Source organism: Strix aluco, chromosome 2, assembly GCF_031877795.1.
Source record: "Strix aluco isolate bStrAlu1 chromosome 2, bStrAlu1.hap1, whole genome shotgun sequence".
Taxonomy (NCBI): Eukaryota; Metazoa; Chordata; class Aves; order Strigiformes; family Strigidae; genus Strix; species Strix aluco.
Window position 1 is genome coordinate 27923517 of NC_133932.1, and position 27351 is coordinate 27950867.

A 27351-nucleotide genomic window follows, 5' to 3' on the forward strand; every position below is an offset into this window, starting at 1 on the left:
ACAGTTAGAATGTTTTTGTCTCCTTTTGTGCACAAACAAAACTTTCTTAACTTCCTAAGTGATCACCTTCACTGCAAATTTATGACCTGTATGTAGCAGTCAGGATTTTTTCCCCCTGGAATACCTGACCTGTAGCATTGATACCCATATGTAGCATCAAGGACATTTGCTGCATGCTTATATCAGGTTCAGCCAGCATTTTAACAATATACCTGCATCTACCTAGAGACTGTATTTGCCACACAAATGCAGACATCTTTTACTGCTGGAGTCATTGTATTTGGCCATCCATAGCCATGCACAGAGGTTCTGCCAGTGAGATACATACAAGCACAAAGCAAGGATTTACTGCTTCCCTCACACAAAGGTCAGCAGGGCTTACCGAGCTACTTGGCTAAGCACCAGCGTGCTGACACCCTGGTAAGATGCTGAGCAGGCAGGCATCGGTCAGGGAGGGGTGCTGGGGATGGGGGAGCCGCAGACTTTAGGGATTGCTGAACTGCACTCAGGCACCAAATCCACCGATGCTGTCACCACTGATGACCTGACTGCCAGCTGCAGGCCTGACCCCCTTCAGTTCTTCCCGATTTCCTACCCTTTCATGTTTATGCTTTACTTTTGAATCCGTGAGCTACCAATAATCTGCTCTGTCAACAATTCTACTTCAGCCTGTGTTTCTAACCCTCATCTTTCTCATGGCACTGTCTCACAAGGCAGCACAATTTCCGAAACCCAAGCTGGGGGGGCCCGGGGAAAGCCGGCAGCCAAATGGCGAGGGGGTGAGCGGGGAAGGTGCCGTCAGGTTACCAAGAGTGCAAGCTGAGCGTTGGAGGGGCAGAGAGGAAATTTTCAGGTATTACAAGTACTGAGAAGTTAACTATGATCTTTTTGTTGTTTATGCTAACAGAAGAACGATGGCATTTCTCGGGCTTTTCATGGTGACTCAGGAGCAAAGACCACAGTGAGTAGAGGGGGACGCTAGTGCAGGCAAGGACCAGGAGGTGTCTGACATGGCTACCTCAGGAAGGGCCTATGGAAAAGAACTAACTACATAACTACACCTTCAACTGTAAAATTAATTTGTTCTCAGTAATTCAGGAAAACAGTCCTTGTAAAAAAACATTCAAGCAGATGGTAGATAAACAAGTGATTGCAAGACATTTCCTGCAGGTTTCAGGACTTTATGGAAATGGGAACTGCATGGAATACAAATTAAATGGAGGCGAAAAGCCCAATAAAGTTCTGCCTTTCATTTAACTGTGGGATCCACTATTGACTTGCATTATTATTACACTACGAAACAACAGTAATTTAGTAGCATCTTTGTTTTTTCTGCTCTACTGCAAATTTAATCTGCCTCAAGAGCTACAGCCACTGGCATTACTACTTTCCCCCTTCATTCCAACACACCATCTTAACAATATCCTTATGAAATAATTTCTTAAAAACTTGAAGCCAAGAGATGCTAACACGTTTAATCATTGCAAACCAAAGGTGAATAGAGGGCTGCTTCACACAACACAGTAAAAAAAGGAGTTTAAAAGATTTACTTGTATTTTATGAATTTACACCTTTTCTTTCTTTAGTCAGAAGCATCATGAATTTTGAGATGTTTTAGAATTACAGATATTGTGTGAGTTTTCTTAACATATGTGCCAACTAATAGCTTCAATGCTATTCCTACAGACACAGTTTCCTTAATGTTGTTTCAGTTATACATGGCTAATTTTATATCCAGTAAAAAACAAGAAACATTTATTCTTAAAACCAAAAATCCTGGGGAAAAATTAGTAAACAATCTGCCAATCTGATAAAGAAATTAACAGATTGCTTTATTAAATTTCCCTAAAAATTAAATCTCAGTATTTAAATATTTAAATCTCATAATTGCAGAACAAATTTAACTGCCCGTGCAATCTATTACATATTTGCCACATGGAATTAGCATTTCCAATTTTGACATAAAGAGTTGCACTATCTAGAAAGCGTTATCTGGCAGAAATATTTCTAATAAAACCAACCAAACAAAAAAAAAAATTCAGTTCTGTTCCTAGGGTCTGATTAATTGAAAAGCAGCAATAAGCCCCAAGCCCCCTACCCACTTTCTGGAAATGACTTGTTGGCATGGAAACCAATGCATAGATTATTATTTGGGGGTGCTAAGAGAATACCCCATCCCAACATGAGATCCCAAGTTAGGAAAAATGGAGAGCAACATTTTTATAATAGTTGCCAAGTTGCTGCTAAAAAAGAAAGAATATGCATGGAAATAACAGATCAAGCTCTTAAATGGATCTAATTTTGTTGTATGCTCTTTTATACTCATACAAATCTCATTTTGATCAAGCAAGACTCCTCCTTGTGAATTTAATTAGTGTAATCCAGATTCAGATGCAGCTGTGTTCTCACTGTTGGGGTCTCCAGGCACAGCAATACAAATTAACAAAAGGTTTCAGGATTCAGTTTAGGTGAATGTTTTTATTGGTAATATGTTCCTTTGTTAAAAGAATTCTGTTTCTGCCCTTTACCACTAGCAATTGCAAAAACAACCAACTCAAAACTGTAGCAATTCTGCCTGTGTTTTCAGAGAGCATTTCATTAAGATCCTTCTGTTTAAGTATGCCAGTTTCTGGCCAGTTCTTGTTACCATCTTAAATAAGCACTAGCTTATAATGCAAATGAAAACCGGTAAGCTTTAAGCCATTAGACTCTCAAAGCGGATTTTATTTATAGGTGTTCATAGCTCAAATATCACTTTTGCAAATGCAAGCCTTTCCCCCTCTGCCTTGTTAAAGCTTGTTCGCTACTTACTCAAAATACATGCATCTCATATCTCTATGAACTCTAAGAATCAACATTTCACATATACCGAAACAACTCAAATTTAATACAAGATTTACACCAGACAGATTTCCCAGTGAAAGCAATGAGGAAAGAAATCCCATGCATGTGACAGTATGAGCATTGTCTTATATCACATTATTTTAAACCAAGTACACAGCCATGCCTATCTTCTTGAACTCCTCTGGGCTACAGAGATGTGCAGTAGCAACTCCAGTTCAGAGCTGTCAGACAGCCGGGATACATGCTGACCCCTTCTGCATCTCGAATTTAAGAAAATAAAGCTAGATAGTTAAGATTTGCTTTTAAGCACATATGCTAGGTGTATGCTTTCTTTCCCCCTGACTCACAACTGTATTGAGGGCAAAGCATAAAAAAAAAAAATTGTTTCGCCATGGCTTGCTTACACATCCCAAAAATTATACTTCCTAATTATAATCGCTCTTAAAAGAACCCCCCTCAACCTTGCCTGGATCAAACACCTAATCTAATGTTAATGAAAATAAAATACTTTGAGATGCAGTAAGGACTTAGTGTAGATGCCATGCTTTTAATTCCCACAAAAGCAAACAGAAAAATTCTCCTCACTATTGAGTGAAGTGAAATTAAGACCCTCAAGTGTCTGATTCTAGATCCTGCCTCACTCAGACTGTATGACGGTCATTTTCACAGCTATGAGTGACAACAGTATTTCTCCTTTCACCTTACACTTGCAGTTATCTTAGTCTGTATTAGTAAGATTTACAGTCAGCCTTGCACATGGAGATTAACCCATCTTCTGACAACTATAATTAGGGATTAGCTAGTGCATATTTACTTACAGGCCCACTTGCATACACAAGCAATGACGCTACTGATTTTTTCAGCTCCCGAATCACAAAATACCCAGACACAGACAAGTTCAAGTCCCCATTCATGCATACTCTCAAGCTGTTCTAAACTCCTTTCAGGGCCCTTCCGGAATGCATTATGGAAGAACAACAAAATTAATCAGCCTATTCTATATAGTCCAGATATCACTATAGGGAGGGCAATCAGTAAACCTAGTCTGAACTTCAGCTTACTTCTCAGTTCTATTTTAAAACCAAACGTAAACCTTTCTTCACGCCAGTCATTCCTTCAGCTCAGTTCTATAAATCCCTCCTTGCTTTCACTTAAAGCAATAAAATCAGAAAGCACAAAGACTTTAACTTTAGCAGGGGGGTTGGGGAGAAAGAGTTTTTCCCCCCACCCCTGACTTTTTCAGTGCAACTCAGCAACTTTCAAGTTACACAAATAGCTCTACAGTCTTTTTGGCAAAGATTAACTACGATTTCTCGGTATGGTAGACTGATAGACGTTTTAAAAAAGCAGAGTCTGTTCTGTTTTATAATGCATCATTACTATTTGCATTTCAAAATTAAAACACTTAAGTCCAATCCAACTTTATAAAAAAATCATAACAAGATAATGCAGTATTACAAATTTATTTAGTTTCATCAAAGTAATTTTTCAGCATTGAAAGTTTCACACATATAAAACAACTTCAACTTCTATGCATTAAAGTATGGAATTTTTTTCTGCATTTAAAGGAAGTGCTGTGCTTTTTTTTTTAAAGATCTCTCACAAACCAAATTCTTCAGTTATAAAGCTGATAAAAATAAGTGATGCACCACCATATTTTTTCTTTAGCATGTGAGATTCATTTCTTTGGGAAACTTTTTTTTTTTAAATTGTATCATGAAAGATACAGACCTGAAAAAGGATAAACAATCATACACAAGGCATAAACATTACACAGAGTAATTCTGACATTTTATAAAGAGATCTGGAAAAGTACCTAAAATAGTGGTATTTATTTAGTATAAAATTTCAATAATAAAATATTGCTCATAATAAATAAGAAAACATGAGTTTTATTAATACTGTTCTCCCCTTAAAGCTCTCTTGGATGTAACATGATCAGACCTGATCAAAACTCAAATTTTTATTTTTCTTCTGCATGAAGGAGGCATGTTTACAGGCTTCAGGTCATTCTTTGTTAGAAACAATTTTATCATCAACAAAACACAGAATTCATTTCAAGGCTCATGCGTAGTTATGGAAAAAAAAATAAATCCCTAAATGGGAATAAACCTTATTACAGTAGATTTTAATACCTAAAATATTTGCCTTTTTTGTTAAAACCAAAGTGGAATAAGACTTCTCATGGATTACAAATGCAAAGAGAAAGCTGCCCGTTTCCTCAAAAGCTTCTAAATATCTGTGCATCTGTTCTTAACGGTTATCAAAGCTGTTAGGGAAAGTTAGCTCTCTAGGGGGATAGAAGTTGTATCCCCTTTATATGGGGACATTTGATTTCATCCCTGCTCGTCCCATCTGTAGACACGGCAATTTGGAGTAGTTCTTCAGCAGCTGCTCAATAGCAATATGACGGACGTTGAGCTCCGAGGCCAAAGAGTCCTTTTCTTGGACTTGCTGTGTCAGCTCTTCAAACACATCTGCAAGAACATTACTAGGTTAACACACTTGGTCCCTGTACTTTCATAGAGTTAAGAAGCAGTGCTGAACATTACTATGAAAGAGGCAAAGACATTTAAGTGGGTTCATGCATAACACCACCACTTTCTCTGGTTCCAGTGCAGCTGTAAACTGAACAGTATCACCCATTTATAGTTTTAGGTTACCTGAAACAAGGTGGATCAGTTTAGAGACTCAAAATGAAGTTGATTCAGATTGTATCAGAAATAGCATGGCCAGCAGGGACAGGGAAGTGATCTTACCCCTGTACTCGGCACTGGTGAGGCTGCAACTCAAACACTGTTCAGCTTTGGGCCCCTCACTACAAGAAAGACATTGAGGTGCTGGAGCGTGTCCAAACAAGAGCAACAAAGCTGGTGAAGGGTCTACAGCACAAGTCTTCTGAGGAGCAGCTGAGGGAACTGAGGTTGTTTAGTCTGGAGAAAAGGAGGCTGAGAGGAGATCTAATTGCTCTCTACAACTACCTGACAGGAGGTTGTAGCAAGGTGAGTGTTTGTCTCTTTTCCCAAGTAACAAGCAATAGGACAAGAGGAAATGGCCTCAAGTTGTTCCAGGGGAGGTTTAGATGGATATTAGGAAAAATTTTTTCACCAAAAGGGCTGTCAAGCATTGGAACAGGCTGCCCAGGGAAGTGGTTGAGTCACTATCCCTGGAGATATTTAAAAGACATGTAGATGTGGTGCTTAGGGACATGGTTTAGTGGTGGACTTAGCAATGTTAGGTTTACAGTTGACCCCAATGATCTTAAAGGTCTATTCCAAGCTAAATGATTCTATGATTCCAGTCAAAAAAATCTGAAGAAAATACTGTATTCTTCAAGCGCCAGTTTGCAATACCCAAGGAGGTTACATAATAAAAGCACCTAGAAGTTTTTTTTTTTTTTACATGGAAACGTGATATATAGAGATTTCACTTCAAAACTTAACTGATAGGAAAGCCATCACGATTTCTTTTTTCGAACAAGATCTTTATTACAAAGCAACACAAACCCAAAACAAAGAGTATTGAAATATTCTCACCCTGGATTTGCTTGAGCAGTTTTTCATTAAGTTGCTTTAACTCTCCAGGAGTCATCATAGTCACTGTAACAATAAAATCTGTTATTACTACTACTGAAGTCATACAAGCATCCCTCTTATTTTCTCAAATTGTTGTCGCTTGCATCCTAATAATCAACAGATGTGTGGAAGTAAGTCTGAGGCAATATTATTTATCAGTCATTTGGGGAAAGTTTGAAAATTCTCTTCTATATTGACACAGACCAGGATTTACTCCATAAGAAAGCCCCCTCTTCAATGCCAAAAAGCTGGAAACTCAAGCCCTCAAAACAGTAGTGTCCAGGATCAGAATTACTCGTAAATTGCTTTACACTTTTAAACACCGTCCTCTGACTGCAAAACATGATTTCCACAATGTAATCCTTTCAAGTACGCCTGTTTAATTGCAGGCAAATGGACAATTCTGAGGTAAATCCTGCACACTTGCAAGCCTACAGGAAAGAGTTTACAAACAGAATTTTCACCATGCAGCTACCTGTTTTGGCTATCAAGTTTTGTGCTTTATGCATATAAGAATAACGTGTACAGTTTCCACTGAGTACCTCAGTGACAAATGAAGAAGAAACATCTCAGTTTGATACAAAGTCCAGCATATAAAAAGAGGTTTACTTCTCACTTCCTTGTGGTATGCTTCTAGTGAGAACTAAAAGATCCTCCGCATCATTCAAAAGTCCTTCTGTACCTCAGGTTATGTGTACATTGATCATCCTCAGAAAAAAACATATATTAAACCTGAGTAGAAGGAACTGTGAAAGTATTCTACACTGCCCTTGATCAACAGCAGCAAGTAGGGAAGCACTGGCCTGCTTCCCAGAAATCCCTCAACCCAGCAGTGGTGGGCACAGGTTGGTGCCATGCCTGCTGCTGAGACTCCCTCAGCAGCAGAGTGAAAAGCAAAAATCCTGATCACCACAGGAGGACACAGAGCATGGAAACAAGCTTTAAGACCCTGCAATTTTTAAATATTGTTTTTAAACAATGCTGCAGCTTAGCAAAGCTCTCACTTCATACTTGAGAAAAACCTATGCTGCAATCATGCAGCTTTTGTTCAGAGGTTTCTCAGTGCAAGAGGTTGCTATATTGTAAATTTAAAGCTTAAGTTCTGAAAAGGATGTTTTTTACCTACCCATATGACTATTTGATTATCGTAAGCCTTCTCTTTCAAACCTTCTCAAATCTTGCAGTTGTGGGTTATTACCTTTCTGTCGGTATTGCCAAACCAAAAAATCTGGCAATAGCTAAGATAGCCTACTTGGTACTCAAGACACAAGGCCACTTAAGAGTGTAACAGATTCACCTTTCTCCTGCAACAGCCAGGTACAGAGGTGCTCCTTCTCACCTTTGGCTATCAATATAACTGAAGATTCCTTTCTCACATCTTACCACCCTTTAAGCTCCATGAAAACCCCAACTGGATTAAATATAGCAATTGACAGCTTTATAAAAATGTCAAGATTTTTTTCCCCTTTTTATAACCAGTGGTAGGATGTTACTTTCCATTTCTTCATTATTTTCATCAACATTTTATCAACTGTAGCAGATAGGCAGGTTCAGACATTTCATGTGTGTGTATCAGGACAGGACTGTTTCATGTCAGAAAATTCTGATATAGAAGGGAAAGGGAGAAGGAACAGAACACTGAATTTAAATGCTAAAACATTATTCTATCCACAGCTGAGGTAAATTATAAAGAAATATTGACCAAGCTTTTTACAGTTACATTAACAATACTTTCTTTTAGTAGACTGCTATGTCATTACAGTGGAGGTACTGCAATGAGAAGGAACCTGATTCTGGTAGAGAAAGCCTGACTAAGTTTTTCTCTAAAATACAAACTTTATATAGTCAAGAGTCTCCAAATGAATGTCTTTTAAAGCTAAATATTGCAAAAAGATTAAACAAATACAGACAATACAAAGCAAAAATCCCTCAAAAGTGCATTATGCAGTCACAATAGAAGAAAAAGATCTGTTACTATGCTCAAAACAGCTTTGTGTTCCCCTGTCCCGAAATCAGAGATCACAGAGATAAATTTCAAGTCACTAACTTCAGTTAGATAACCCCATAAAACAGTTCAAGCTTTCATGATTCCTCTGTTAACTGCTATCCTGATTTATGTAATCCCAATTTATGACTCCAGAGGACAGGTGGTCAAACAGCACAGCATACCCGTTTTGATTTATGGCTTTAAGCTTACTAATTCACTACAAATGCAATATGAAGCATCATACAGCAGTTAAATAAAATCCTTTTATAAAAAATGAGAAATAACCGAACTTTGCAGGGACAGGTTTGTTAGTTTGTTAAAAAAAAAGGGAGCCTAAAGAAACAGATTCCAACTTTTTACAGTACCTCTTTCTCACTCTGTCTTCCAACATTCCGAATTCCATTATTGCCTTTTCATCACCTAATTTTCCACTGAATATTTTACCAGCTTTTTTGTCTTCTTTCTCAGGTCTTTTGAGATTCAGAAACCCTCTCTAACTACTTTCCTTACCAGTTTAGGACCAGGCACTGTTCTAAAAGCAGGACGGTAATTGCAGAGATCTCCAAGAACATAGTACCAACACATTTCATGTAAGCTGATTCCAGAGACACTACAATATCCTAGATTTTTCTAAAGACTTCTTCTAGTGACCACCTTCTTAAGTAATGGGAAAACTTATTTTTCTACTACTTTCAATATCAGAGTAATTTTCTTGCTCAATAAACAGAAAAAAAAAATCTAGCAAAATGCACAAAGAAAATCTGCTACTACTAAGAATGTTTAACTTTATGTTGTTTCACAAGTTTGCTCTGCTACCTTACCTCTAATTTCTCCTATTGCTTAGGGTACCTCTCTGTAAAATGTAACTCTAGGCACCACACAACTTCAACAAAACTGATTTTCAGGAGTTTAGTAATCTCCGCAAGGCAGAGCTGTGCAACTGCCAGGACCGACACATTGAAGTGACTGCAACCAACTGTAGCAGTAACTTTTCTGTATAAATTAGGCATGTCCTGTATCACATTGGGGTATAACTAATAGAAAAATTAAAAAAACCCAACCAAACAAAACCCCCATACCAACCAAACTCTCCACACTATTTGCTTAGCCATGTAGCCTTTTTCACAGCTTTTACAGTAACTCCCAAACTGTTAAAAGCTGGATGTGAATTACCGCCCTGTGGGAACATTAAGCGGTCAGGAGATATTCAAAGAATGCCCTTGCTTGCTAGGTTGTGTGCAAACAGATATATACTTACATTCTTCCCTGCTGTATTGAGGATGCCTTCTACGAACATTGGGAAGTGAATCACCTTCAGCTTTTTCAGCTTTCTGGACTTGGTTGTGACTAGACCACAAAACACTGCTGCAACAGAAGGTAGCACCTGTTTCTTGTAACACACCAAGTCTGAAATCAGTGGATTCTCTTTGTTCCAAAAGAGTTTGTGAGCAGCTCGAGATGCCTCCAGAATTCCCATCTATCCATTTTGCAGAGTATCTAGGTACTGGAGAGTCAAACTGCGGGAGTAATTTTCTATCAGTCTGATGCCTGAAGTTAAAAAGCTGGTGTTGGGATGTTTTTGAGCTTTCAGGATCAGAGTCTAAATCCTTGTTTTGTGCATACTGTATGATCCAGTTAATTTTTTTGCTCAAGATATTTTTTACTTCTGCATATGGACTTTTAGAGAGCTTTGATCGCGGACAGTCCTGATTTGCTATCAAGTGAAATTTCTCAAAGCAGTCTCTGTGCCCCCTTAAAGATCTTGTATGTAGAAGATCTGACTTTGGTACTCCTGTAAAGACACAATAGAAAAAAGTTCACTTATTGTATACTCAACCAATTTTTCAAAACCTTTACTTACAAGCAACCAAGAAAACAAAAACTTAACTGATGCTTTCCTATTAACAGTATAATCCCTGAAGTAAACGAGGATATGCGATACTCTAAAATTTTTGAAATTCGATGTGGTCCTGAGTCCTTAGCATACAAAGTGTTTAGCACACAGCAATCTCTAGTGTAGGATTTACAGATTACCTGCACGTGTCTCTCGGATGATAATGCAGATGAAGCAAACTGCTCTGTACATATGGCATTACACCTATACACAAGTGTACAAGCTGTAGAAATAGATAATCCCCACTATTTATCAGAAAGTTACACAGAACACCACCGAAGAGCATTTTGAGTGTAGTCATTCATGCACCTATCTTCTGTGGGTAACATTATGAGCCATCTGCTCAACATATACTGCAGTGTGCAGGCTTGTGTCATCCAAGTGGTCAAACATAATTCCGACTTCAGTCTTAGTTTATTATTTTGCATTGGTACAAGCCTGTAGTTTAGCTAGAGAAGCAAGTTCCAATACCGTCGACACTTGCCAATGTTAAACTATCCTGAAATTTGCTTCATGTAAGATGGTTGCTTATTCTCCTCTTTGTTTGTCCTTCAAAGATGATGCAGATAGCTACAGCAGGTAACTTACTCAAACCTCAAAGTAATTGATAGCGACTGGTATGTTAAAAAGGAACACAACCTGTTAAGATCTGCAGTTGGTGAGTGAACACAGATGGTATGAGAAATTACTATTTCAGAAAATTAATAATAAAGTACAAAATTACTTTCTGCAACTTCAGTGGATATTTTTTTTCAGATTCATCTATGCAGTAGACTGAGTACCCAAGTCCACAATACTGAACAGTTTGACATTTATCTCAACACCCAGTCTATACTTGGGAGGTTCCCAATATAATGAAAATCAGTTCTGTCAAAAGTTCCTCATTGCAAATAACAAATAATATACCTGTGAACCACTGGTTTAAAGCGCTCAATGTTTACTGAAGTCAGAATATTTAAATCAACATATGGTAATGTAATTTGATCTTTGAAACTAGGTGATATGAACCAAGCAGCAGCCATTTTACCTTTTAGCACAGAAGGATGTACCATAAAAGTGCTTAAAAGAAAAACCATGAAATGCAACAGGACACAAAATTTGGTAATAGAGACTTTAACAAGCAATCAGCAGAAAGCTACATATTACAACAATTCTCAGTTATATCTGACTTACCCTCTTAAATTCTTGTGGTAAACTTTAAGCCCGCCACCCCAGATGATTAACAAACGATAAGCTGTTTTAAGTGATTAAATGCTGCAAAATCACAAATTACTCTCCAAACTAAGCTACAAAGGCAAAATTGTTAACATGAAACTAGTGAAAACAAAGCAAAGCACTTCATTTTGATTATCTCACTTGCTGGTAACTGCTGTTTCAAGTTGGGGACTTCAAACATTTAGAATAGCTACTATAAATTTTTGATTTTCCACTCTTTGGGCAGCGTTGAAGCTCCAGAGCATTACTGTTCTGGTCAAGTTTGTAAAAGCGTATACAAAATTTATGGGAAAAATGACAAAAAGAGTGGAAAACACAAGAGGACAGCAGTGGAATTAATTTTGTTCTTGCAGCAGGAGAGAAAGGTAGGGTCACGGAAACAGACACTCCTTCAGTCTATGAACTAACTATTAGAACAAACAAAAAACCACATCCTAACCAGAGGCACCTTTTAAGAAGGAAGTTCGCAAGTTAAGTACAAAGACAGATTTTGTCTTCATGGGTACAGGGTCAAGATGCTCACTCTGCATCGCAAAATCTCTTTCAACCTCTTCCAGCAGATAGATGTTCACTAACTTTTCTTAAGTTCTACATGATCTACTGCCTACTTGCAAGGCTATTTTTCCCTCTCTATCTCTACAGACACTTTAAAGAAACCAAAATAAACATTTCTAGTGAAAACAAGGAAAGACAAGTCATTTGTTTTCATAACTTATCAGTAGAATTTAAAAGTAGCAAGTCTGCTTAACTCAAGCAGCATGATGGAAGCCCTTAAATCTTTAAACCATCAAGGAAGAGCAAATACTGTCAATTGAAGTTGTAAGGCATATATTCACAACACTGCAAACCCTACGAAAACAGACTCATCTGTTCAATGTTATTTGCTTTACCCAAGTGATTCTTCAACTTCCTATGCTGCTGATGCTTACAGTGCTTTCTTTTATTTACAGAAATATCATCAGATTGACTGAAGAACAAGCTTTACACAATTTTCTGTACAGTAACACTTGGGAACCCACCTAACAGACCATAAGATGAATGAATGAAGCCAATGTCTTCTGATCACAGGACAGGGTATCCTGTCTAAAGCAAATACCTGAAGATTTGGTGAAGAAGAGGGAAGGGAATTGCGGAAACCACAGTTAGTAAATCTAGGACACACACAGTTTTGCACATACTGTTTCTAGTTAATGGCTGCTAATAAGTAACTACATCTGTTTTGCTCTCAGGATGCCACCTTCTCCTAACTCAAAAATCAAACACCTAGCAAGTTTTCACTTCTCCTTGTTCTCCCTAGCATCCCCTCCTTCCCCCAAACTAGGGAAAACTACTGCACTGTTTCTATTAAAAACAGAAAAAAACCGTATCTTGTAAGTTTAATGAAATATTTCCAGAGCTGGCTCTAGAGGCATGGCCTCTTGCAGTTAGGTCCTCTGCCTGGCTCATCTGAAGAAGATCAGACTACATTTCCTCATGTATACACACTGTCACATCTGGGGCAATCACAAGAGAAACACCTGTGCAGCAAATGACAGAACACTGCAGTCTCACTTAAAAAAAAAAATCCTTTGAGGCTGCTTCATTATTTCAATGAAAATAACATGTTACTTGTCCAATAGGACAAGGGTGTGAGAACACAAAAAAAATAAACACCACACAATTTCAGTTACACAAAAAAAGAACATGTGCATCATGACATATGAAGCCCCATCTGATTTTTGTCTAAGCTATAAACTCAAGATTATTCAAGTCTTTCCTTCTGACAAATTTATCTTTAAAAAAAAAAAAAAAGAGTTAACATTGTTAACTTCCCCACTCTAGAGGCATGCTGTTCAAACAAATCTATTTTACCAGAACTCAGTAATATCAGGTATGCCTGAAATTAGCAACTATTACAGAAGAAAAAAATGTTACTTCAAAAATTTAAGTTTTGCTATTTATATGCCACATATTAGCCACAGCACTATTTCTGAACACAGAGCAAGGTATTACAAAACAGTCCCAGTATAGAAGAATAACCCCCGTCACAGACCAGAAATCCTTCCCCATCTCTTACTCCACTGAAGAAGAAGAAAAAAAAAAAAAAAAAAAAAAAAATCAAAAAGGGTCTATCTAAATACTCTTCAATACAGTAAGGAACAGAAAACATACAAAACCAAACTTGTTTTGGACAAAATTGCTAACAGACTTGCTTCAGCTTTTACATAACTGGTTTGTTTTTCTACCATAACAAACACATGCAAAAAAAAAACCAACCCCAAACCCGAAACAACCCTCAATCTTTCTTTTGTACTAAGGTAACAATTAGTCCTTTCCTATACATAGAATGTGAATAACATCAGCCACTAACTTTCTGGAACTACATCCCAAGAGCTGAGCATTCACAGCAGCTGCTGTTCCAGCACAAACTAGCAATGACATACCAGTATTACAGCGAGTACATTTCTCTGACACAAATCCTTCTGTTGTGGGCAATACCATCAGCTTTATGAGGCAGAAAAGATGCCTCTTTTTGGTACGTCTTAATATTCCACTCAGATTACTTAATTTTTTTCCTTCATCACAATTGCAGAAAAATCTACCAGCTGGTAAATTGGCATGGATCAAACAAATGATATATAAACATCATTCAGTTTTAGAAGACACATTACTTTATTCAACACTATACACAAAGAGACAAATAAAGCAAGGTGAGACTTCTGTACCCCACAAGAAGTAATACTGTAATTTTGATAAAAAGCTATTGTCCATTCTGGGGATTTTAACAAGATTTCAGTTCTGTCTCAACATTTCTTTTTGCTAATATCTCAACCTTTTTAATTTTTGGCTGATTTCCAAGTCAGCAATCATATAACCATTAGCATTTTATTTTTCCACATTTGTAGGTATGTATACATTTGTCCCTTGTCTTACTTTCCAAGAACAGGACTGCAGGCTATGTCCAAGTATGTCCCACCCTTCACACTTATTTTTTCAAAGGAAAAAGAATCTCAAAAACCATCAAAAAGCCAATAACCATCCAGAGCAGGAAAGTTTTATCTGTAGGGAAAAAAAAAAAATCCACCAAAATCCAGTAACATCTAGAAGACCATATCTAAAAACAGCAAGTGCTATCAGTAAACAAGCTCATGCCAGAGATCATTCCTCAAGTGAGCTAGACTCACATGATGGTGCCAAACCTCAAGATAAATCATAAAAGAATGGAAGTGTTTACCACTCATTATTTGCTTCTGATTCGGGTAACCCATGTGTCCTAGATGAAATATGAATGGTATCATTTTACTCAGCAATATCTTTGTATGTTGAGCACTTGTAGGAACAGGACTGCTTATTTAAGAGCCTAGTATTTAGACAAAAAAAAATTTTGACTATTTCAATTTATAAGCTATACAAGGCAGAAACTCTTCCTCTATAGTGGTACAGTTCTCAACATAATGAGTCCTAATCTGCTCCTGCAAACTAATTTTGTAAATGAATGACTAGCAATCAGGCAATTTATAAAGCAGTAGGCATTTCTGTAACTTCTGGTTATTCATAAGTGCAAAGTAGCAGAAAGCAGGGAGAATATTTACCGTTCACCAGTTATATAGTCACATCTCAATAAACTCTATCCCATTTTAAAGCATTCGTACTTGAAAGTAAATCAGTTTCCATCATATTAAAGTTCTGGGTTGGTTTTTTTTTTTTTTTTTTTTTGAAGGGAAGGCGGCTACAGAGACTTCATTTTTGCCTTTGCAACTGATTCACCAAGAACTATGTATAACTTTTCTTCATGATAAAGATACAGAACTAAACTGAAATGTTTGATCACATTTATATATAAAGCTGGCTAGAATAGTTGCCTTATTTGGAGATTATAATAATAAACAAGTTCAATTCAAAAGGAATGCTCTTGAATACAAAGAGTACTTCACATCCCTTCACAAATGAATGTTTTCATTAAAAAAAAAAAAAAAAAAAAAATCAGTGATCATTAGCCTGCTTACCTTCCACAGTGGTTTTTTTTATTTGTTGTTCTTTTTTAAAAAAGCTTCTTATTTGGTCTTTCAGCTCCATCAGTTGGAAATAATGTTAAAGAAAGCCTGCATTCCTTTCTAAGCAATTTGTAATGCAATGCTGGGAACTAATTGTTTTTGCAGTGGTGAATAACCTTAGCTTGAGCAGCTGAAGAGGGAAAACAAACCCCAGAATTTAAGGTGGAATGAACTAAAAGTAACAAGAATACTTCTAGACACGTGAATAGTCAATTATAAGTTTGTACTGCGACATTAGTAAATGAAAGCCATATTAAAATCCCTTTAAAGAATTTAAAAATACTTATGGCTAAGATTTATACCTGACCACAGAGAAAGGACAAGAAAAGCTGCCTTCTTGGTATAATGCTGGCATCCACCACACATACAGCTTCCATAAAGCAAAGTACAAGTGGTTATTAAGGACAGTCAAAGGAGAGTGAACGCACTTCATAACACAAATTTGTACAGTACTGGCAACATGGGTGAAATTATCTAAGTCAGAACACTTAGAAAAGGTACACCTCTAGCTTTAGCTAGCTGTGGAGACTGCCTTCATAGCCAGTGAAGAAACGCTTCTCAGGCACAATTCACCTCATCTTAAATAGTTAACTCGAGAAAGATTTGTCATAGGCACCTATGCTTTTTCCTTTAATTCTGTAACTAAGCAAGCCAGTCCACGGCTGCCTACTTGAAGAGCCCCGGCTTTCACTATACCTTCAGAAATGTTCCAGTTGCTGCTCCCCTCAGCTGCCCAGCTCACATGAATACAGTAGGGGTCTGTCCACAGGGATGTTAGCCAGCTCATGAAACAATGAAACAGGTCCTGCATGTCTGCTAGTATCCACTAGGAACACGAAGATTAGATGAGCTCAAGTTTGGGTCACCTGGTGTACAAGGCTGCAGCAGACAGGGAAATGCTTCACAAGACATTAAATGCTCATGTCTGTATTTTAAGCCCCCTCTGCATGTTAGTCTGCTTATTAAGAGTGCTGAAAGAGGGGGGCTCTTACAATAGAAAAGCAGATCCCAAGACCTGTTCAAAATACATTAAATAAAACCAGCCCATGATGACCTAAGATACCCAGTCATCCACACGCCTAAATGGCAATGGGTGAGGAAAACATACTCTTCAGTTGTACAATTCTGCCAACACTGAAAAATGGGATCGTTAGAGACATACATCTCCAATACATCTGCCTGACAAGACTTAATGCCAACTGCTATTTTTAAAGTGTATGCATGCAATTTAATTTGAGAGTTAAATCTTATGATTTGTTAGATTGGCCAGAAGGAAAACACCAGTGCCATTCCTTAACCTCCAAAACCAGACACCTGGTAAAGACTAGATAGTATCTTGTTCATAAATCAAAGTTTTCTCCTCGCTTTCGTACGATAAAGCCAGTGCATTCCACATCAAGTGTGCACACATATCATCTCCCACTGCATTTCTATTAGCTCATTTGTATTTTAGCACATAGCAAAGACATACTATATAAGACAGAGCAGAGATCCAATTGACCCTTTAAACATCTTCTCAAAATTCATGTTCCCTATAAACTACTGTACTATCTAAGAAGAAAGTTTTCCACTGTATTAGACAAGGCAATACATTCTGATGAAAACTTTACTACAGTTAAAGATGTCTTAGACTTTGTAAGAAAAATCAATTAAACTGACCTAGAAGAGAGTGGAAGCCATAAGACAGTATTTCTGTATTCTGGATGATGACAGGTAAGTAACATAACTGCTCAATTTATTTGTTTGTGTGTACAAACCTTCCAAATTTACACACAGAGAACTCAAAAATGTACTTTTAGAACTGGCCACACGGTCCTACTATTACTCAGCACTACTTATACCGCACTTAAAAGATTAAGAATAGAAACTCAAACTACATTTGGACTTGAATTTGTAGTTAAGAGGTTTACTGGAAACTGCAGCTAGTTCCACAAGTCCATTCAAGTTTGCAGAAATGAGTCATACCCCTGGACTGCAAATGCTACCTTGAAAGAAGTTCTCATCTGCCTAGCCTAAAGGGCAATGATAAATTTTTTTAGCTTTTGGTGCCAAAATGATATATTTTAGTGGTTACTATTTCATTAACATTGAAAAAATAAGAATGTGTAATATTTTGGAACAGAATGAAACTAAAACGGCTGTTTCCAATCCTTTCAGCTACACCTTACAACCCATTTTATTTCAGTGAGATTTTCTTCTGTAGGGTGTAAGAGGAAAAAAGTGAACTTCGGGTGCTTACAGCTTTTAACAACTAAACACCCCCTCCCCCCCCCCCCCCCCCCCCCTTTTTATTAAGATGCACACAAAGAACACAGAATTAAGATACTACACAAGATTTTATAGACCTTAACAGGAAAAGCAGCTAGCAATAAGACAGATTTGTTTATAGCATCTTTTTCTCAACAGGGAGACTGGGATGCACCAACCTGATGCTGAAATTGCCTCAAACACTGTAAGTCTATCAGCATTTGGAAGGGCCATGGAAATGTAACTATCTTAACACAAATCAGGGGAACAGATGCTCAGTACTTAACACTATCTCTTCTTCTATATTACAAGACCCTGGGATTTGCTATTCAGCTGTTGTTCAACTCTAAACTGAAATGGAAGCAAGCCAGTCTACTTGTCAGCTAGCACTCTCCAAGATGTTATTGCAGTTACCAGCACCAGATAATCAAAAGAGTGAATAAAAATCAGCTCAAACAATCAGATTTCCCCCTTCTGTTATGGTTTTGTCTCTACTACAAACCCTCAAATTTCCAGAAACTCACAGATTTTTAAATAATTCTGTATTAAAACACACCAGCATAAAACCACGTTAAGATAGATACATTTTCTACGACAAACAATGTAAAGCTAAACCGTAATTATTGCAGACTTTCAATTTTGAAACCTTCAGAGACAAGTTTGAACAAATACATTCAAGTATTAAGTTCCTGAAGCTGGGATTTCCACAGGCATTGCCCAGAGGATCACACAACGCCTTCCCATGTGAAGATATCTAAACAACTCCAAGCAGCTCCACAGGCAGCACAACTGCTTACCACTCCAGTCGCCTCTGCGGGCTCTGTGAAAACACGGGCTAGACAGCTACAGCCTCCTAACAGGAGAATTAGGGCACAGTCAGGTATCTCTCTACAGCACCACATTCTTACATGGAAACCCTAACTAGAGTTTCAAAGCAGCTCACAGGGCAGAGGGTTTTGTTTTGTTGATATATACACATACAGACAGTTTTTATACATCCACACATTCATATTTGTGTGTTCATGTATTTTCCCCCCACATTCCAGTTATAACTGCAGATCTGTTGTATTATATATTTGCTACCAGAGTTCAGTTAACCATTTTCCCATATTATAATGAAATTAAAAAGAAGAAATTTGTCTCAAACTAACACACAACACATGATTTCCTGGCTTATGCAATCTAGTTACATGTGAATTCAAAACATTTCCTGTTTCAATCCACAGATTACTGTGACACCTACTCAGAAAAACAAAACAGTACACAATCTCTGATGTTCACTTTGTCTGCACAAGGCAAACAGAAGCCAATATCCAGCAGACCCACACCACCAGGATATTCTAAACCCCATCCAGAACTTTAAAACCACTGTACAGAATCAGCTTAATTTCTCACATATGAAATACTAAAGTAACATTTTAAGTATTATGCATATTTTAAAGTTTAAGAATCATATTAGGATTCTGATGTGCTAAATCACCTGATAATGATCCTTCAGACACAAAAGCCCGTTTTGCAATAAATATTTATGTGTAGCTTAGTCCGCTCAGCTTCCCTGAGCATGAATACTCAAAGTGAGCTGTAAGAGCAAGCGGAACATGGACAAAAATACTGCCCTTTCGAGACACACTCCCTGCCCTGTTTAGACTGAAGATTAGCACTACTAAACTCTAAGAAAGTTACTCTTTCCCTGTTTCTCAAGAAAAGTTGATGACATATCCTAGTAGGAAGTTTAAACCTGCATCTTGACTTTCTGTTTCTGTATGCTCATTTTCCCTTTTCTCCTTACTCTCCCAATACTCCTTCAGTCAACTTCAAAGAAACAGGCCCTGTAATCCATATACATCACTCCTGAATAAATTCTGTAACAGACACCACAGCTCAACTCCAAGCTGCACTCAAACCAGTGGTTTCTGTGAATTAACTAAATTCGGTAAGAAGCGCATTCACATTTTAATCTAAACTATCATTTTATTTTATTGAAAGACTAAAATCTAGTATTAAATTATGGTGGAGACACGATTTCTGATAAAAAATGTAAAAGTTTTATGACACAGTTGCTAACTTCCTCATTTAGAAACTCAGCAGTTATTTAAGGCAGACCACAGATTAAGCTTTCTGTATACTGGTCTTCTCTATAAGGACTTTAAGAATAATTTGATTTGTTTTCCAATTATGTATCATTATCAAGCTATTGTCCAAACATAATAATAAAGGTTACAAAAGCCCACCCCAATGTCAGGAAGGTAAAGGCTGAGACACATCACAACACTGATCCAGGAAGACGTCATTACAGATGGGGATGGTCTCTGATTTGCTCATTTCTAATTACTCATCTTACTTAACCAAGACGATCAACAACATTACCATCTACACGTAAGCAAACCTGTACTGCTGCTGAACTCACAGATGTCTGAATACACAAAGATTCACCAATACTAAACTACAATGTAATTAAGTGTGGCTAAGCAAATGGTATTTCTGTAGTGTTACGTTTATATACCTTTGAGAAAGTCTGTTTCAGAGGGGTTCAGGTGGTTAAGTGTTGGGGTAGATCAGTTTCAAGTGCCTGTATTCACTTACCACAGACAGCTTTAAGCAATCAGATGCTGGCACAAAGGGCAACAGAATTGCTCTCAGGAGTTTTGCTAAAGCACTAGAATATGACACCCTTTTTTAAAAGGAAATTGGGAAACCTAATTCCAGAATTTCTTACATGGAAGCTAACAGGGTGCTGCAAACAGTGGGAGTACTTAAGCATGCTGCAAGATGCTGAGCTGTGACTAATGGCCTGCCTGTTCTTGAACAGCAGCTATCTCCTACTTCACTTAGGGAGAAGTTATGCACGTACATCACCACTAAAAATGAGCAAGCCTTAAGCACTGTCCTAGCTGTTGTATCTTTTTAGAATAGCATATTTCACTTCCTGAATTACTTAAATATATATGTGTGTTTTAATTGCTTGGATTTTTAAATATGATGCTAGATAATAAGGCAAACTGTTAGTGAGAATGACACTCATTTTTAAGTGTGGGATAGCACATTTACAGAGTTGATACAACTCACAGTTGATTCTGTTCAACAAGCAGCTATGTTATGATGCATCTGAACTTCATTAAAATATAAGCATGAGGTTAGTATGAAAACATCCAGTATAACATTCTGAGTTAGTGAATTATCCATTTCATTTCCTACTCAGGGCTGTCAAAAGACTGTTATTTCAGTAGTATATAAATCAGTCTTTGTCAGGACTGGACAGTACAGGAATGCAGTAGATGCAACAGTAGGAAGTGTGACCATGGATGGTAATGGGCTAGCTCACACAGTGGTTCAGCTAAAAAGTCTTATTATGATTCTCGATAAGGCCACTTCCACAATCTTTGCTGCCCTTACTGCTTTTATGGGGAGAGGAGACGTAACAGTACATCTTTTCAAACTGGTACACAGAAGACAGAGTATCAGAAATTGAGGTATTTTGATGCTATAGTGATCAAAGGTACTAATACTTTTCTTTTACTATGAAAAAGAATGGTTCATGTAACTTCAGGTGAGCTTTCAGCACTATTCTGTTCAAGCAGTTGTCTTTTAAAATTAACTGAAAAATTAGAAGATTATGTGAAGTAGTCTGCTGCACAGATTAAGTCTTTACTATTTTCAAGTCTACTTAGTTCCAGAAAAAAAAAGCTGTTCCAGCTAAATCACATAATAACTTTGTAAAGTAATATCCATAACAAGTAACACTGACAATTCCACAGCTTATCCCAAACAACAGAGCATAAAAACCATGCAGCAATTTTTTAACGCCTCCTATTTGTTCCAACACTTCCAAACCAAAACTAGATTCTGAACATAATCAAAGTACTTAATTCTTACTATGGCAATACAGTTTTTTTTCTCATTTTAAAGCCTAGAGAGAAACATATTAACTCCACTTCATATTGAGAACTATAAGCGTATCATTTTAAAGCAGTAAGAAAACTCAAGCAGGCTGACAGGCTGTTTTAAGGTTACATAGTTGCTTTGAGTTTTAACAAAAAGTGCAAATACACAAGCATGTCTCTTCTAACAAAAGCATAAAGCATGCAAATTACTACTGAAGATTGAAAGTACTGTTCAGATTAAAATACATTGCCTCTAGCAGCAAAGACCTTAAAGGCAGCACTTTTTTTTTTTTTAAATTGAAATGCAGAACTGAGTATTTAAAAGTGATTCCAATTCGCTAATGCATTTTTCAGATTTCTGTAGGGTAAGAACACAATTTTGTTACCTATACATGCATTAAAAGACAGATGCGCAATAGAAACCGTGTATGGAATACATATCCTTACAGCCCCCTACATTCCAGCCAGTTTTATGCTTTTAAGGTTCAGAAAAAGCAACTAGATCACTGGTTACAGTGCTCATATCTGGCAGCATTTTCCCTTCAGAAAGACTTGATCTTAAGACCTTTAGTGTACTCTCACATAAATCAAGAGACACAGCAAATCTTACTATCTGTGATCACAAAATAGGACTATTCCCATAATAGTGTTAAGATCTTCACATTCAATTGTCCCATATCAATACAGATTACTCTAGGTAGTCACATGCACGTACAACTGGCAAATACCCCTTTATATAACTGGAACAAATTACTTTGTTGTCCCAAAAATCAAGCAACAATATTTATACATTAAAAAAAAAATCCCTATTTTATTTTAAAAAAGGGAAATAACTAATCTGCTCATTCACGTCCAACACTTGATTCATACATGAAGAGCAGCAACAAGACAGGTAAATTCTTTAGCAAAACAGGGTTTAAAATTCTAAAAATACCATTTTGGAGGCCAGAGATTACACTTATTAGTCTTTTAGAAGATAGACTGAATTTCCACTTTATAATTTGCAAACTTTAAAAAGCTTTGACAATGAACTCAGTTTTATCATATTACACATATTATCACCTTATGGAAGCAAAAATAAATAATCCTCTGATTATTTCCTGTGAAACATTGATCTGCTTTCAAAAAAACCTATTATGCTTTAAAATTTGCAATTCAAGTAAGTTTTACACATAGACCCCTCTAACTACTAAACAAAAACCCTGAATAAAGGCAGGACAAACTCCTTCCGATCTGAATTAACACCAGAGATCTAATACCAGAAGGTGAAATTAACACCAGGGCATTAACAGGAGCTCTGGAAAGGCGGGTACATCTTTACATCTAGAGAAGCGGGCGCTAGAACAGCTGGGGCACCCACCTTTACTGGAAATGAGCTATTTAGGAACCTAACGAACTAGTCTGGCCAGCAAGAAAACTTTCTGTACATTCACGTTTCCAAACCCAAAGCTTTATGAAAGCTTTCTGATAAGCTTAATTTGCTTTCAGCTCCGAGCTCGTGAGCAGAGCTCGCACAAGATGACTTGTGTTTAAACGTTACCTTCGATGTTCAGCTCAAAACAAACGTGGCAAAACGACAGCGTCTCCTTCTCGGTGCCCAGCTTGCAGACGCTGCAGACGTTGTCATCGTCCAAGTCGATGCTCACAAACTGCTCTTCGTTCATAGTGCCCTGGGGGGGTAGCAGAGGGGGCGAGAGGGAAGGGCCGTTATTTCAACCGCCACCCAGGCGAAGCACCGGCCGCCTGGCGCCACACACCGCCCCGGTCCCGGCCGAAACCCCCGGCCCCGGCCCGCCCCGACACAGCCGAGGGCGGGACCGTCCCGGGAAAGTTTCTTCCTCAGAGCGCGGGGAGCGCGGCGCGGGCAGCGGCCGGGCGGCACGGCGGGGCCGGGAGGGACCGAGCCCTCCCGCCGCCTACCCCGCCCGCGCACCTCCGCGCTCCCCGCTGCCCCGTCCCGCCAGCTCCAGCCTCAGGCTCCTCATCCCCCTCCAACCCCCCGCCGCGCACCGGCGGCGCGGAGGCTCCGCCGCCACAACCGCGACCGCGCCGGCCCCGGCCGTGTCCCCGCTCACCGCCCTACCGCTCCCGCCGCCGCCACCGCTGCTGCCGCCCGCCCCCGCGCCGCGCTCCACTATTGTTCGTCCGCCAGCGCCTCCGCCGCCGGAGCTGGGCGCCAGGCACCGCCCGCCGCTTCCGGCCCAGACCACGGCTCCGGCGCGACGGGGGGGGGGGCGGCCGGTCCCGGAGCCGCGCTGCGCCGCGCCCCGGCGGCTGCCGCCGGCTTCGGCAGGGCAGAGCAGGGCAACGCAGGGCGGCGAGGCGGGAGAAGCGAGCGGCTGCCCCTCCCCGCCCCTCCCCGCGGCCACAGCGACCGGGAGCGCCCCTGCGCGCCGGCAACACTTGGGCTCTCCCAGAGCGCGGCTGCGGCGCCTCCCCCGCGCGGGGGAGCGGGGCGGGGGTGAGGGGGAGCGCGACCATCGCCGCGGAAACTCCGCTCCCGGGGGAGCGGGCGGTGGGAATAAGCAGTGGGACCCCTCTCGTATCTGGTTTGGGGCCTAATTCTGCCCTTGTCCCAGCGTACGTTTACATTTAATTAGCTGGTGAGATATCATACGGCGTACGCTCGGGATTCGTGTTGATTAGGTTTTGTTAGAAGTGCAAAAAAAAAAAAAGTGTATCGGGGTTGAGACCTGGGCGGGGGGGGGGGGGTGGGTGGGTTGGCGAATGGCAGGGAGGAAATACAGTCAAGATCTGCCACCACGAGTGCGTGCAGGCCTGGCAAATCGGTGCGGAATTTTCACTATGTCCTTTCATGGCTCAGGATGGGATTTCTCCAGCCTCAGCTTTCTAGGAAATAAAAATTGCTCATCGGGGATTGTTGTTATTTTTTACTTCATGTACTTATGGAGGAAGGAAAGAAAAAAGTTGCTGTTCAACAGGATTAAAAGTTAGCGTACATGAAAGGAAAAAGAGGAGAAGGAAGAGAAAGGAGAATGTCCATAAGAGAGAAACAGTCTTAAAGTCCCAAGTATACATATTTGACGTGGTGGAAAATATCAAGTACAGGCTGTAAGTATGACCTGAATGGAAAGTAAAACCAAGCCAGGTCTGTGCTTGCACTTTGTAGATGAAGCCACAACTGGTAGATTATGTCGTCTTGAGAATTTCCACAACTGACGGAAATTACGTACAACACATTCCTATGTGTCAAAGTAGGATTATTTATGAAAGAGCTAAGTAATCTTCCAGAATCTCCTCTGTCAAAACACATGTCTCTACAGTTTTTATTGTTTCTTTCACTGTATTTTCTTGGGGAATTTTCTTCAATTTCATCAAAAAGAAAGAAAAAACCCACACTGTGCTAGAGTCCTATCCTTCACAGCTCTTAAGTAGTGAGTCAACTTTAGATTTGCTTCTGTTGGACAGTGATGGAGAATATTTCATCCCAGAGCTTCCTAAAATCTTCCCCATGGACTGAGACTGGACTTACGAGAGGGGTTTCATTTCCTTGTCCCCTTGTTGTTTGCTTCTTTGATATGCATGAAAACTGGCAAAGAAGCAGCAGCCTGACTTCATTGCAAAAGCGATATTAAGACAGAAAAAAGGACATCAGCCTGGGGAAGAATATTTAGAAACAGAGAGACTGAACAGATGATGTTAGAGGCTTATAAAATCTATAAATATTAGAGTATTTTTCCCTCCAGAATCTGATGTAGGTCCAAAGGCTACTGAGTCTCAACAGCCCATCGCCACAGTGCAGCCTCAGCTGTGAAATCCAATGGCAAAAAAGTCATGAATCTTGTTAATAAATGGCATGTGGGAGACAGCATGGCTCTTGGTAACAGAGCTGCTTTTCTTGTAAAAAATTGCTCTAAAATATAGAGGTCATTGCAATAAAAATAGTGAAAGAGAACTAATGTTTCAGGTGCAAAGTTATGAAAAATACTAGCAAATGCCAAGAAGAAGACTGTGCAATCTTAACTACTGCCCATGATGTGGTTTATATGTGTACATACACATACGTATTTCCTCCCAAGACTCTTGGTTCATCAGTGCACGTTATTCTAGCTAACAGTTTACTTCCACTGGAAAGTTATTTTAATAGCAACAAATCTGTTCTGTCTTTTTATGTTTCTTTTTCCCTACTGAGTTTGCATTTTCATTATAAAGAGGCTTTGGCGGTGATCATGTTTTAGTAATTCCCACTGCTTCACCTTCCCCCAGCTGCTTGGTCATGTTCCCACACTATTTTCTCACCGTGTTTCAGTGTTTGTGAGATGACACAAGGGACTAGATCACCAATTTAAAAGAAAGAAAATTGATTCTACCTCAGATCGATTCACTCCTTTGCTTCACAGTGCAGCCCTATAAGCACTGGTGGGAAGCCATCTGCAGGGGTAATGCATAGATGAAAATCAGTACTCTGTCCCCTGTATCATGAAATCATGGCTTGAGCTTCGTTAGGATCTTCAAATAGCTAAAAATCAGAAGTGAAAGCTTGTGTCAGTGTTTTATGGACATGCTTAGTTCTAGTTTCCTGAGTGAAGATTTAGAAGTTCAAAAGGTAAAAGACATTTTTACTAAAAAATACAGTGTTAAACAGGAGTCCAGGGAGAGGTGGGGTTGCTTGGGCATTATCAACAATACTGCAGCAAATCCTCAGTGGAGATAACAAATAGGATTGGCACTGCTCAGATGAAAGGCTCCGTGTAGATTTCCATGTGTATATTAAGAGACTCTGGAAAGGAGAAAAGTTTATAAAGAAATTGAAACTCACAGTCTAGGTGAGGAAGGTCTGCCCCCCTGAAAACATCTAAAAAGTAGCATTTCAAAATCAGCCTGACTTCTTTCTCTTCCTTCTCTGCTCTCTTCATTCTGTCGTCCCTTGGCTTGGGGGTATTTATTCCCCTCTGTGGGTCAGGTGACTGAGGCTTTTCCAGGCACTTTGGCAGATCTTCATGTTCTTCTGTCTGCAGCTAATGAACACACATATTTTCTCCAACTCTTCTGTTTTTTTGTATTCTGCTGTTTTTTTCTATGTTTCTTTTATTTGTTGCTGTCTTTTTTTTTTTTTTTACAGATCTATTGTTTCTGTGTTTGCTAACCTCTCCTAGTGTATTTTGTCTTTCACCCCTGGAAGACTGAACAAATATAGTTAGGAATAGTTTCCTGTACCACCTATCTTTTCTATTTTGTAACCTGTTATCTCTTTTTATTCTCCCAGTCCTCTTCACTCAGTGCGCAACCTTTACTATAATGTATTATTTTAAACCTTTGTTAACAAGTCTTAGTCCCCTTAGTGTGTGGTATAAAACCTAACTGAAGAGAGATAGTTCCACTTTCCTTCTCCCTGCCATTTCCTTTGTGTTGGGTCTGATGACCTTATGGCTGCTGCAAGGTGAAATGAGTCACTGAGGTGATCCAAAAGAAAAAAACCAGACTCTAACACCCCCCCCCCCCCCCAACTTTTCTTGATCAACTCATTGAAATGACTATATATTCAGCTACATTATTGCTAGATTTGGTGTAAGGGTTTTCAGAGTGGGAATGTGACTGACCCTCTTATCAGTCTGAAATTGCAAAAAACTTGATATAACATCACCAGTTTTATCTTTTGCTCCTACTCCTTCTGTTCATTTATCCAGTCCCTTTGCTATATCTTCCCTCCAGG

At 39.0% G+C, this 27351-nt stretch overlaps 1 protein-coding gene across 3 annotated transcripts; it reads right to left on the bottom strand.

Annotated features, from left to right (window-relative positions):
- Positions 1-4291: 4291 nt before the first annotated feature.
- C2H21orf91 (chromosome 2 C21orf91 homolog) lies at positions 4292-23847 on the bottom strand. 3 transcript variants are annotated; one of them, XM_074813779.1, is made up of 5 exons: positions 23761-23847; positions 23218-23347; positions 9665-10198; positions 6381-6443; positions 4292-5321 (listed from the first exon to the last, which is right to left on the bottom strand). In XM_074813779.1, the coding sequence occupies exons 2-5, from the start codon at positions 23339-23341 to the stop codon at positions 5161-5163; spliced, it is 882 nt and encodes a 293-aa protein (XP_074669880.1). In that variant the 5' UTR covers positions 23342-23347; positions 23761-23847; the 3' UTR covers positions 4292-5160. The 3 variants fall into 3 exon arrangements, with proteins under 3 accessions (XP_074669880.1, XP_074669889.1, XP_074669896.1); XM_074813788.1 differs by having other exon boundaries at positions 23753-23813; XM_074813795.1 differs by lacking the exon at positions 23761-23847 and adding an exon at positions 23688-23707.
- Positions 23848-27351: the final 3504 nt, after the last annotated feature.